The sequence below is a fragment of the Rhinoraja longicauda genome, chromosome 24, assembly GCF_053455715.1.
Source record: "Rhinoraja longicauda isolate Sanriku21f chromosome 24, sRhiLon1.1, whole genome shotgun sequence".
NCBI lineage: Eukaryota > Metazoa > Chordata > Chondrichthyes > Rajiformes > Arhynchobatidae > Rhinoraja > Rhinoraja longicauda.
Window position 1 is genome coordinate 16,007,303 of NC_135976.1, and position 12,431 is coordinate 16,019,733.

At 40.9% G+C, this 12,431-nt stretch overlaps 1 protein-coding gene across 2 annotated transcripts in view; it reads right to left on the reverse strand.

The window, feature by feature from the left end:
* The window catches only part of LOC144605439 (uncharacterized), a 54,157-nt gene that overhangs the window by 9,094 nt on the left and 32,632 nt on the right, over positions 1 to 12,431 (reverse strand). The window contains exon 6 of one of the 2 annotated variants that reach the window (XM_078420700.1): positions 1,198 to 7,297. The exons of the other annotated variant lie outside the window; for it this stretch is intronic. Within the exon in view, the coding sequence (XP_078276826.1) occupies positions 7,238 to 7,297 (60 nt within the window). The 3' untranslated portion in view covers positions 1,198 to 7,237. Of the gene's footprint in view, positions 1 to 1,197; positions 7,298 to 12,431 lie in introns of those variants that run through there. 2 annotated transcript variants of the gene reach the window in all.

Here is a 12,431-nt window from a genome sequence, read left to right on the forward strand (position 1 = left end):
GTCTCTCCACGGTCACTCCCTCTTCTCCCCTCTCCCATCAAGCAAGAGGTACAGAAGTGTGAAATCACACACCTCCAGATTCAGGGACAGTTTCTTCCCAGCTGTTATCAGGCAACTGAACCATTCTATCACCAACTAGACAGTGGTTCTGACCTACCATCTACTTCATTGGAGTCCCGGACTTTATCTTGTACTAAACATTATTCCCTTTATCCTGTATCTGTACACTGTGGATGGCTCGATTGTAATCATGTACAGTCTTTCCGCTGACTGGATAGCACGCAACAAACAAGCTTTTCACTGTACCTAAGTACACGTGACAATAAACTAAACTAAACCAGCATGCACCAGCAAACCAGGTGTGGGGGAGGGGGCACCGTCGTTTTAGAATCTTCTGCCCAGGGGATAAGTCTGCGTTCGTTCGTTTGTTTGTTTGTTTGTTTGTTTGTTCATTCCGGTTTAGGCGCTGTGCACACAGCAGCCAGCCAACAGACGCTTGTCCTTTTCTTTTTTTTTCACTTTTAATTTCAAGTTTTTGTGTACCTTGTTGTGCGTTGTGACTGTTGGCAGACCAATTTCCCTCCTGGGAAGAATAAAGTTTATCGTATCGCATCATATGTAACAGTTAGCCCAGCAGGTGATGCTCCTAAGATACTATTTAGTTTAGTTTAGTTTAGATACAGCGTGGAAACAGGCCCTTCGGTCCACTGATTCCATGTCGACCAGCGATCCCTGTACACTAACACTATCCTACACATTTGTGACAATTAAAAAATTGTTACTGAAGCCAATTAACCTACAAACGTGTCGGGGAGGAACCGCAGATGTTGGTTTACACCAAAGATAGACACACACTGCTGGAGTAACTCAGCGGGTCAAGCAGCATCACTGGAGAAAAGGAATAGGTGACATGATGGGTCTCGACCTGAAACATCACCTATTCCTTTTCTCCAGAGATGCTGCTTGACCCGCTGAGTTACTCCAGCATTTTGTGTCAACGTACAAGTCTTTGGAGTGTGGGAGGAATCCGGAGCACCTGGGGAAAACCCACGTGGTCACGGGGAGAAGGTACAAACTCCGTACAAACAGCAGGATGGAACCAGGTCTCTGACACAGCAAGGCTACAACTCTAATGTTGAGCCTCTGTGTCCCCCATTAAAATTGCACAACTTGACACCAGTTTGAATAATCATCATCTTTATTGTTGCACCAAACACCATCTGACGAAAAATAAAATCTTAATGTGCGATTTAAGCCATCAACCACAATTAGGGCATTCATGTACAAACTATCTGCCACATTACATTGGTCAATAATCATGTTGAAGTACCAAACTCCCAACTGAGATTTTTAAAAATGGCTGGAATGCTAAATATTTCTGATGGAAACAACTTAAATTATAATATTGTATAATTGTCACGCCCTTAATTGCACACATTTATCTAGAACCTCCATTTTTCGCAATCAATGCTTCAAGTTTCTGTTATGAATATAAAATGTTCTGTGACATCCTTGCATCATTTAGTAAAAATGAGTTTTCAGTAAAACTTTCTAAACTATGCATGCATTAAGTCAGCAGGATGACCAACATTTGTGCTGAGGTAGGCATTTTTAAATGCGTGATTTGCCTTGAACATTAACAGGTTTTTGTTTGACCAAGGTACAATTCAAATCTCTGTCTTATCTCCTTTGCAGAACAAGTGATTCTTGTGTTAAAAGCCTGATCAACATCTTTGCTTAATTTCAACGTTGCAATCTGCACGTCATTCAAATTTGATAGTTGTAAGAAAGATCACATTTAAACAGTGAGTTGGTAAAATTATAAAATGTATCTGCTGTCTGTTACTCCAGTTCCCTGTGCCACTGCGTGCCTTTACGACCACTTGACACCCAAGTAAACAACCCAAGTGCACACCAAAGAGACACTCTATATGTTGATGGAGAACTTTGCTGGTTTCGGTAGTGTTGAAAGGAAGGGGAAATGTTTGCATAATGTTTGGTGCAACAAAATGATAAGCCAGTAAAAACATGTTTGCCATTTTATTCCATCGATTGCTAAAAATATCTTCTGCCGAGGCAAGAGGTTTAATGATATGCATGGCATGTATTTTGTACCACAGCAAAGGGCATGGATACAAAACAATGGATGTTGTTCACAATCCATCAATTTTTGATGAAAAATCACCTCTGAGTAGGGGAATCAAGAACCAGGGGACTAGTTTTAAGGTGAGAGGGGAAAGATTTAATAGGAACTTTTTCACAGAGAGGGTGGTGGGTATATGGAATACGCTGCCAGAGGAGGTTGTGGAAGCAAGTACTATAACAACATTTAAAACTGTAGGGAAAAACTGCAGATGCTGGTTTAAATTGAAGGTAGACACAAAATGCTGGAGTAACTCAGCGGGACAGGCAGCATCTAGAGCGAAGGAAAGGGTGACGTTTCGGGTCACTGGACAGATACATGGATAGGGAAGGTTTAGAGGAATTATAGGGTGGTACAGTGTCGCAGTGGTAGAGTTGCTGCCTAATGGTGTCGGTGACCTGGGGTCGACCCTGATCATGGGGGCTCTTTGTACAGAGTGTGTGTTCTCCCTGTGACCGTGTTGGTTTTATCCGGGTGCTCCGGATTTGTCTCACACTCCAAATATCTCCAGGTTTATAGGTTAATTGGCTTCAGTAAATTGTAAATTGTCCCTAGTGTGTAGCATAGTGCTAGTGTACAGGGTAATCACTGGTCGACATGGACTCAGTGGGCGAAGGGCCTGTTTCCATGCTGCATCTCTCTCGTCTAAAGGAATTTGGGCCAAATGCAGGCAGGTAGGACTAGCGTAGATGGGGCATATTGGTGAAACTATGACCTTTTTGAACATGAGACCAGAATAATCAGACGTGTCTTAAAAAGGGAGCATATCCATTGAGGTACCAGACAGTATCAAGGTGGCCATAAAGTAAAGTAATGGTAACATATTATGGACAGAAAGAAACCAAGAAGCAATTAGTTACGTTTATAATTTGTATTTTAAAAATAAATATTTTTCTAAATGTACTACTGATGCGGTCATCAAATTACCAACTACAGTGGCCCCGAAATCTCCCAACTGCAGAAGATGGGTACAAAAACTAGGTAAGTTGTCCAGCATTTATAGCAGGTTTTTAGTAACAGACACCATTTTATAATCTACTAATTTGAATCTCCATCTATGAAATTCAAGTATTAAATCTCTCAGCACGTTTTGTGCCAATCTGTACCGTGGTTCCAATGATCTTCAAGTAGATTGCAAATGCATATCTCGAGCTTTTTGTTTTACATAAACGCATTCACTTTGTAAATTTTCTCTCCCTTTTACCAACTTACTGTTTTTTTAATTGTAATATGGTAAACACGAAATTCAAAACTTTTTTTTCCTCTTAATGTGGAAACTTGCAGACAAAGTTCAGACGCAACATTATTTAACCACAGTTATTCTCTGCAATTGAGAAGATGGAACAAATGAATTGTATATTGTGTACAGCAGCAGCTGAGAGAATGTGAAACTAAAAAGAGGTAGTTGTGGACACAGAAACCCAAGAAGTTGCATCTGTTCGGCCAGTACTAATATTGCAAAACAATGTGAAAACAGAATAATGAACGGATTCCTGCTGAAAAATCACAGATTTCATTCTTAGGTAGTGAAGAAAGTTGTACTTCATCAGCAATTCAACTGAAATATTCAGTCACATGGACTAACAAGTTAGCATCACTGGGAGTTGCCTCGTTATATCTATTGTCACTTAAGAAGAAAAATCCCATTTGCTTATCCTTGGACTGAATTCTTATTAACTTTAAACATATTTTTCCTTTCCCTAATTATAATTTGCTTCAAGTCAGTTTTCTGCTAAATATCAAGAAAAGCTTAGCAATTTATAAGAGGGTTACTGTAACTTGGCGGCCATTTTTGTTCAATGCAAAGAAGATCTTGGTATTTGTTCACTGTTAAAACAACATAAAATTCACCTTGAGCCACCTTTGTTACAGAGGATTTTGTAGATTCATGATTCTGATACCTATGCTTCTTGTCTATTTTGGCCTGCAATTGGAATCTAAATTTCAGTAACATCTACAATATTTAGATGCAAATTAACGTTAAATCGTGGGATATCAAATTACCTGTTAATGGAACTGCAAGACTACTGAATTTATCTGCATAATAAACTTGTGCACTATTCTAAATTGAAAATTGCATCTCTATAATCCCTTTCAGTATGTTCCAACAGCGTAAATGAAGTTGACAAGCTGTTACGTTTGATAACACAGGGGAACACAGCTGTCAATTGTATAGAGTCAGATCCCATAATGGCAGCTTGTACGCCTCACTGATGCTAGAGGAGGGAGTTTTGACTGTTTTGATAGCAACTGAGGGACAAACTTCTATTCTACTTCAAAATAGCAGCATGGGATTTATTTGAATGTCTATTCAAGAGCGCTGACTAGGCTTCAGTTTAATGGTCTGTTGAGTATCAGCGTAGTTTTGCAATGGAGCCTTCAAAATTATTATGCTTCAGGATCTCGAGGGACAAGAGCCATTTGACTCGAGAGTTGCTCGTTCTCTCAACTGAGCTAACTCTGCGGCAGAATCACCACCAATGCTTGCAATGCGGTGCAAATGCAAAGCCGCTCCTTTGTAAATCTATAATTTCTCCCATCCGCCAAAGTATTTCAAACTATGTGAACTATGGTCAGAGTTTTACAGGAAGATAGACACAAGGTGCTGCAGTAACTCAGCGGGATATGCAGCATCTCTGCAAAAAGAAATAGGTGACATATCTGGTCGAGACCCTTCTCCGTGACATCCAGAAAATAAAATAACAAATACTAAATTAACATAGTCTTTCGTACATTTAAATGTAGGAAATGCATATGCATCATCTGAATAAATTGATTAAATAGCAAAATTCTTCTGCAATTCAAAATTAAAAGTAAACTTATAGCTTAACTCTAGCATTTGGTATCGGTTATAGTAAAGCAAGAATAATTAAACGGTTTGCAGTTGGTGAGAGGTATTACAATCTAAGTTTTAAACACCATATATGAAGCATTATATTTGAAATTAATACCTCAAGTATTATATTCTAAATGCTGTTATTAATGTCACTTCACCATCAGTCTTTACAGAGCTCAGTTTCAAACTGCAGCATGTCATAAACTAGGAAGTTAATATACAAGAAAAGTTAAAAAGTTTATAATTTGTAACTTTTAGTAAACTGGTATCCCTTTGAGTTTCAACGTGTCTTAAGTGTTGGCATCTTACTCAGCCTCTCTCCTTGAGTATCCAATAAATTTTAAATAATTTTATTTGCGTGTATATATGTGTAATTTGCTAACTATAAGCCTGCGGAGTCCAGCAAAAGGGGTACTTTCACTTATTTGAATAATAATCAAAAACAATTAATCTGCACTGTCAGCATATATCACCATAACCACTCTATATCACCTTAACCAACTGAATGGGTTAAAATAAAATCAGTAATGGTGGTCTTTCATTTAACCGGGCCAATGATTGCCACTTGAACTTTATGTATTTAAACTTATACTCGTCAATGGCCGACTCGTCAGTTAAATTAAGAGTTGGCAACAAGTATAACTAATGGCATATTGTTCTAAGGAGAGAAAAAATTATTTTCTCTATAATTTCAGTATAAAAATAACAATACTTTCATTGTAGAATTTTAAGGTAAACGTTCAGAAGGAGAGTTCTTGTTTAATTGATTGTTTTCCAAATCAGAAGTTTCTATTACGTGGGTTTGCACTGTTTTAGTTTAGTTTAGTTTAGTTTAGTTTAGAGATACAGTGTGGAAACAAGCCCTTCGGCCCACCTAGTCCGCGCCGACCAGTGACCTCCTGTTACACTAGCTCTATCCTACACACTCGGGATAATTTACAATCTTTACCAAGCCAATTAACCTAAAAACCTGTATGTCTTTGGAGTGTGGGTGGAAACCGGAGCACCTGGGGAAAACCCATGTGGTCACGGGGAGAACATACAAACTCCATATAGACAGCACCCAAAGTCAGGATCAACCCTGGGTCTCTGGTGCAGTAAGGCAGCAACTCTACCGCTGCGCCACTGTACCGCCCTTCATATCGTAGCATTTAAATGAATCAATTCACTTCCTGACATTTTGCCTCATTTGATCTACCAATTGCTTCTGGATTTAAGATCTCGACAAAAGGGAGAAAAATATTCTATGCCTAGTTACAAAATGCTCCTTCACTGTCAATAGCTTCCCATTTTCAGATTTACTAACAAACCAAACTGTAGTCTGGCAGTTTGGTGTTCAGAGATCAAAGAGCCAAATGCCTTTCTTTGAATAAAATTGCTTTGGCTGCACCATTTTCTATGGAGAACAACGTATGCGTCAAGAATATGGAAAGAGTAACAGGGTAATAATATAACATCACTCTTTACACTTCACCTACTACTTGAAATGCATTTGCATGTCACATGAAGTATGTTTTACATAACGGAAAATTAATAATATGCAATAAAAATTATTAGCTCCAGGCAAACAGTTAACTATAATATAGAGCCTAAAGAAATGTCTAGTTCTCTTCCATTTGGAAGGATGTCTACAAAGTAGGAGATCGTAATCTATTTCACAGGCTAACATAGGTTGGTCTACACAATTGTAAGCCATGCCAAACACAAAAGTAAAATGACTCGAGAGGAATTTTGCAAATGGATGGATAAGCAGCTGTAATGTGTTAGTGCACAATCCACTATGGAATTGCAATGCAATCTTGGGTTGACAGATGTAGATTTGTAGAGCTGCTCTGGCAGTCCACTGTAACATCCACTGTAGTCATCTTCATGTTGACCATGGGTCCACCACCTCCAACATGCGATATACGTCCTCTACGTGAATCGGCCACAGCAAGAACAGACTGTTTCATATTTCTTACCACTAAAATGCTCAACAGGATTGTCCTATTCAATGGTTTAACTTGACGGCCAATGCTCAGCAGTTTACCACATTGACAAACTATGAAATACGAGCTCAATTGTTTAGACTTTGCCCTTGGTTAAATGTTGATCTCTTTGAAATACCTTGACCTGTATTTTACAAAAAAGTACTGTTGTGTTCCAGTGCAGTTGGAAGTTTCCTGTTAAAGACTAGAATGAAATCAGTGTGATAGGATTTGTAGTCCAGGTATTGACAGGAGCCTTCTGTTGGATGAGGTAGTGAGAACCTTGCAGATTTACTGTTCTTCTGAAGATTCTTGAGAAGCTTTCACTTCTTCTTCCTGTTCTACCTTTTCCTACCAAAGAAAAAAGAGAATTACAATAAGAACTGGAAGAAGCAAGTACCATTTTCCTTACGTCTAATTCATTTGGACTTTCAGAGTGTATTTTGCTTCAGATTTGTCTTTTGCATTGTAGAATGCGAGCAATTCATTGAATTATTGATTGAAAGATGCAGCATGGAAATAGGCCCATCGGCCCATCGATCAGCTGATCACTAGTCTTGTTATCCCACTTTCTCATCCACTCATGCACACGAGGGGCAATTTTACAGAAGCCAATTAACTTACAAACCCACACGCTTCTGGGATGTGGGAGGAAACCGGAGCATGCGGAGAAAACACATGCGGAGAAACACATGTGGTCACGTGCAGAACCCGCAAACTCAAAACAGACAGCAATCTCTTAAATGTTAAAATTACCACTGCTTCAACATCTAGCCTTTTAGAACACTACAGGAACTTTGGCCCACAATGTCCATGCCGAACAGACGAGGGATTTCCTTTACCCTATAGATGATTACATTCCCGAATGTACCAGGTCTAATTTTACGATTATGTTCTCCCATTTTAAATTTTGAAAAGATTCCCTTTTTAAATATTTTACTGTTTCAAAATTACAAAAGTTTTTTTCCATCTTCTGCAGGCAAGGCATGTTAAAATAAAAATGTTTATCTTTTTCTGGTCAACGTTTGAGCTGTATGCTGATGTCAGTTAGAATGGTAATATAGGGATACAGATTCTCCTGACTGCTAACCATTTTGACGCCTCCTCCCATTCCCCTGCTGATGTTTTTCTTCTGGGCCTCCTCCATTGCTAGAGTGAGGCCACATGCAAACTGGAAAATCAGCATCTGAGATTCCACTTCGGTAGCTTACAACCTAACAGTATTGAATTTTCCATCCATCCATCCATCCATCCATCTTCTCTGTGCCCCACCTGGATTCATACCCATTTCTATCCTTCCCCTTTCCCTCCCCCCTGACCCCTACCATTAATATTCCTTCCTCTGGCTTCATCTTTCAATCGATCCCTCTGAGAAACTCCCACCAGGTTCCGACCAACCATGGATAACCTGGCGCAGTCTCAACAGACTGCGGACAGGCATAGGGAGGAGCAAATCGAACGTGCTGAAGTGGGGATATACTAAAGCTGCGGCAGACTGCGAGTGCGGATGGGACCTCCAGACTATGGAACATCTCCTGAGCTGTGACATGCTGCATGCACTGTAAAGGGCCTGTCCCACTTAGGCGATTTTTTTGGCGACTGTCAAAGTCGTAGCAGATCGCCGAAATTTTCTTTTACCCGACGACAATGACCACGGCAATGCCGAGTCAGGTCGAGATTACACCGTCTTCGGAAACATCGCAAAATTCCCACGCTGTCAATGCTTCTCCGGCGTCCTAATTTCCGCTGAAATCACTGACAAGTCGGTAAGTACTTGAGAATTTTGAACTATAACATCTTGCCCAGGTTAGTTGAAAACCAAGTTTCACTGTAACAAGGCATAAACTGGATTTACTTCCAGCTTACTAATAGCTGTATTAAAAAAAAACATTTTTTGAGTGATTAAGTGGATTTTTGTGAAAAGTGTGTGGGCATTGTTTGAAAATGTACGGGAGATGCATATCTGGTTTCTGGGTTGCATATCTGGGTTGGGAGCCCACTTTAAATGTAATGGCTGATAGCCATAAACATCGCAAAAATTCCCACGCTTACCTGACCGTCAAACTGTCGCCTCCAATCTACCTGTCAAATGGCCTGACGGTAAATAAATTGGTTAAACACAAGCATTTTATGGTATTTTGAAATCACTTTACTTATTTTAATATTATGTGCTTCTAAATGCATCTAAGAGAACCTATCAAACTTGGGGACAGCATGCGACAGCGACAGCAATAAGCAACGATACCTGGCGACAAGCCAGTTGTCGCCGAGAAATTTCAAACCGGATGATTTCTCAGCGACACGCCGAGATCCACTACGATTTTTGGAAGACTCCTCACGATCATGCCCGCGACACCCCGGCAAACTGTCGGCGACAGTCTAGTCGCCAGCAGTCACCTTAAAATCGCCTATGTGGGACAGGACTTTTAAAGATCTTGCAGAGGCCAATGAGGTGGCACTAAAATTTGCTCGCGATTGGCATACAGTTGTGTGATGACATGAATAAATAAACCTTTCAGAGCTCTTCTATCCTCTTCTCTCACTTTTCCTTTTCATCTCTGGCCTTAATCCAACCATCTGCCTATCAATCCCCCCCCCCCTCCTCTGCGGCCCCACCTGTATCCACCTATCACTTGCCAGGCTTTGTCCTGCCCCAATCCTCTTCCAGCTTTCTTACCCCTCCCGCACTACAATCAGTCTGAAGAAGGGTCCCGACCTGAAACATTCAAAAATGTTCTCCAGAAATGCTGCCTGACCCGCTGAGTTACTCCAACACTTTGTGGCATTTTTAATACAAATTCTAATATTGCAGAATACCATTTCAGAAATACATTCAGAGGACCAATGTTAACTCCCCTTCCCAATCCCATACTGACCTTTCTGTCCTGGGTCTCCTTCATTGCCAGAGTGAAGCCACACGCAAACTGGAGAAACTGCACTTCATGGGTAGTTTACAGGACAGTGTAATCTAATCTCACTATTACTCATTCTCAATAGCTCTTAATATCACACTCTTTCAAGCAAATAACTTTCAACATTACTTAAGGACTCGGTTTCAATCAATAACGGTTATGCAGAGAAGTTCACAGTTTCACCATATGTAGGGATAAAATGATCAATTCTTAAGCCATTGATTGCTGACTGCATAAGTGAAGTTAAAAGTAGTGCTTTTGATTATAAAACTATCATGATTATTTTGTAAGACCACACTAACTACCAAGATATTGGTAAGATCACGCTAACAGTACATGACATTGGTGAGACCACAGTAACTGCAGTAGCCCTTGGTGAGACCACGGTAACTGTACTAATTATTGGTGAGACCACACTAACAGTGTAAAACATTGGTGAGGCCACACTTGGAGACCGCACACTTGTGCAGTTCTAGTCGCCCTGCTAGAGGAAAGATGCCATTAAGCTGGAAAAGGTTTAGAAAAGGTTAACCAGGATGCTTGGTTGGTGGTCTTGAGTTATAAGCAGAGTTGGAGGGACTGGAGCGGAGGAGTGTGGCGGCTGCACTTAGAGATGTATAAAATCACGAGGGGGTGGATAAGGTGGATGGCACTGTATTTTTTCTTGGGTAGGGGAGTCTAATTCTAGAGGGAACAGATTTAAGGTGCAAGGGGAAAGATTGAAAGCATCTTCCCCATTTTAAACCGCACGTTCCTCTTCAACACTTTGAAAGCAGCCTTCCAACCTTGGGCCAAATGTATAAGTCGTTAGAATCTCACCAGCAGTGACAAAGTAACAAAACTTCTCTTGTCCAGATCATCTACAATCACTGGCGTTATTTTGATAAAGAATATATTCCAGATTAACTTTCTTACAACTTATTTTTTAGTTTAGATATACAACATGGAAACAGACCTTTCGACCCACAGAGTCCATGCCAACCATCGATCACCTGTTCACACTAGGTCTATGTTATCCCACTTTCTCTCCCGACAAACTAGGGGCCAATTAACCTACAAACCTGCACGTTTTTGGGACGTGGGAGAGAACTGGAGCACCCGGTGGAAACCCAAGCGGTCATAGGGAGAACGTGCAAACTCCACACAGACAGCACTCGAGGTCGGGGTCAAACCCGGGTCTCTGGCGCTGTAAGGCAGCAATTCTACCACTGCGCACTGAGCCACCCTCATATGATCCATCTCAGCCTCCTCCCAAGGTCCCCACAAGTAGAGAAACCACTGTCTTTAGCCAATTTAATTCACTCCATAACAACTGAGAGCACTGGATACAGCAAAGCCTATGGCACCTTAGAGAGCATACCAAGCAAAAGACCTGGGCTCCAGATTTATTGCTTGGTATTGGCTTATTATTGCCATGTGTACGAAGATACAATGAAAAATTATTTAATTAAATCAGATCATACTGTTCAGGAAAAGCTTCCTCAACGAAGTTGAACCAAATGCTGAAGCTGAAGGTACTAGCGTTGCATTATGGGAAGAGAGACTAGCCAATGTCCCATCAACGACATCCATGTCCATAGGTGCCAAAGAAGAACTTCCTCCTGGGGCCGCATCAAGCTGGGCTGAATTGAAATGCCTCAACAGACTGAGAGCTGGTACTGGTCGTTGTAAAGCGACTCTCAAGAAGTGGGGTTATATAGACACTGTTGACGCCATCTGCATATGTGGCACTGAACCACAAACTATGGAGCACCTATTGAGACGTCCTCTATTGGAGCACAAATGCAAAGCTGAGGGCCTTGCAGAGAACAATGATATTGCTAAGAGTTGTATTCAGTTTTGGCTGAAACACAATATCTAGCATGTGTGGGCACGATAAGAAGAAGATACTATTCATGAACGCAATCAACACATACACAAGTGGTGCAAAGAGAAAATTACCAGAGTGCAGAATATAGTTTTACAGCATTGCAGTTGCAGAGATAAAGAGCAATATCTGCAATGAGCTTGGTTGGAAGATCAGGTGCCCTGGTTTTCCCCCACATGCCAAAAACGTTTGGGTTTGTAGGTTAATTGGCCTCTGTAAACTGTCCTTATTGTGTAGGGTAATGGATGCAAAAATGGGATAACATAGAATCAGTGTCAAGGGGTGATCGATGGTCAGTGTGGACTGCCTAGCTTATTGGAGGACCGTTCAGTAGTCCGATCACAATGGGGAAGAAGCTGTCCCTGTACTCGGAGGGCAGGCATCGAGCCAATAGGGTTGCACTTTGAATAACAAATATGTTAAAGACTGAAGATTGACACAAAGTGCTGGAGTAACTCAACAGGTCAGGCAGCATCTCGGGAGAAAAAGGATGGGTGGCGTTTTGGGTTGGTACCCTTCTTCAGTTAAAAAGGGTTCTGACCAGAAATGTCACCCATCCTTTTTCTCCAGAGATGCAGCCTGACCCGCTGAATTACTCCAGCATTTTGTCTCTATCTTCGGTATAAACCAGCATGTACAGTTCCTTCCTATACAGTACATGCTAAAGACTGAAGTCTGAAGAAGGATACCGAACCAAACGTCACCT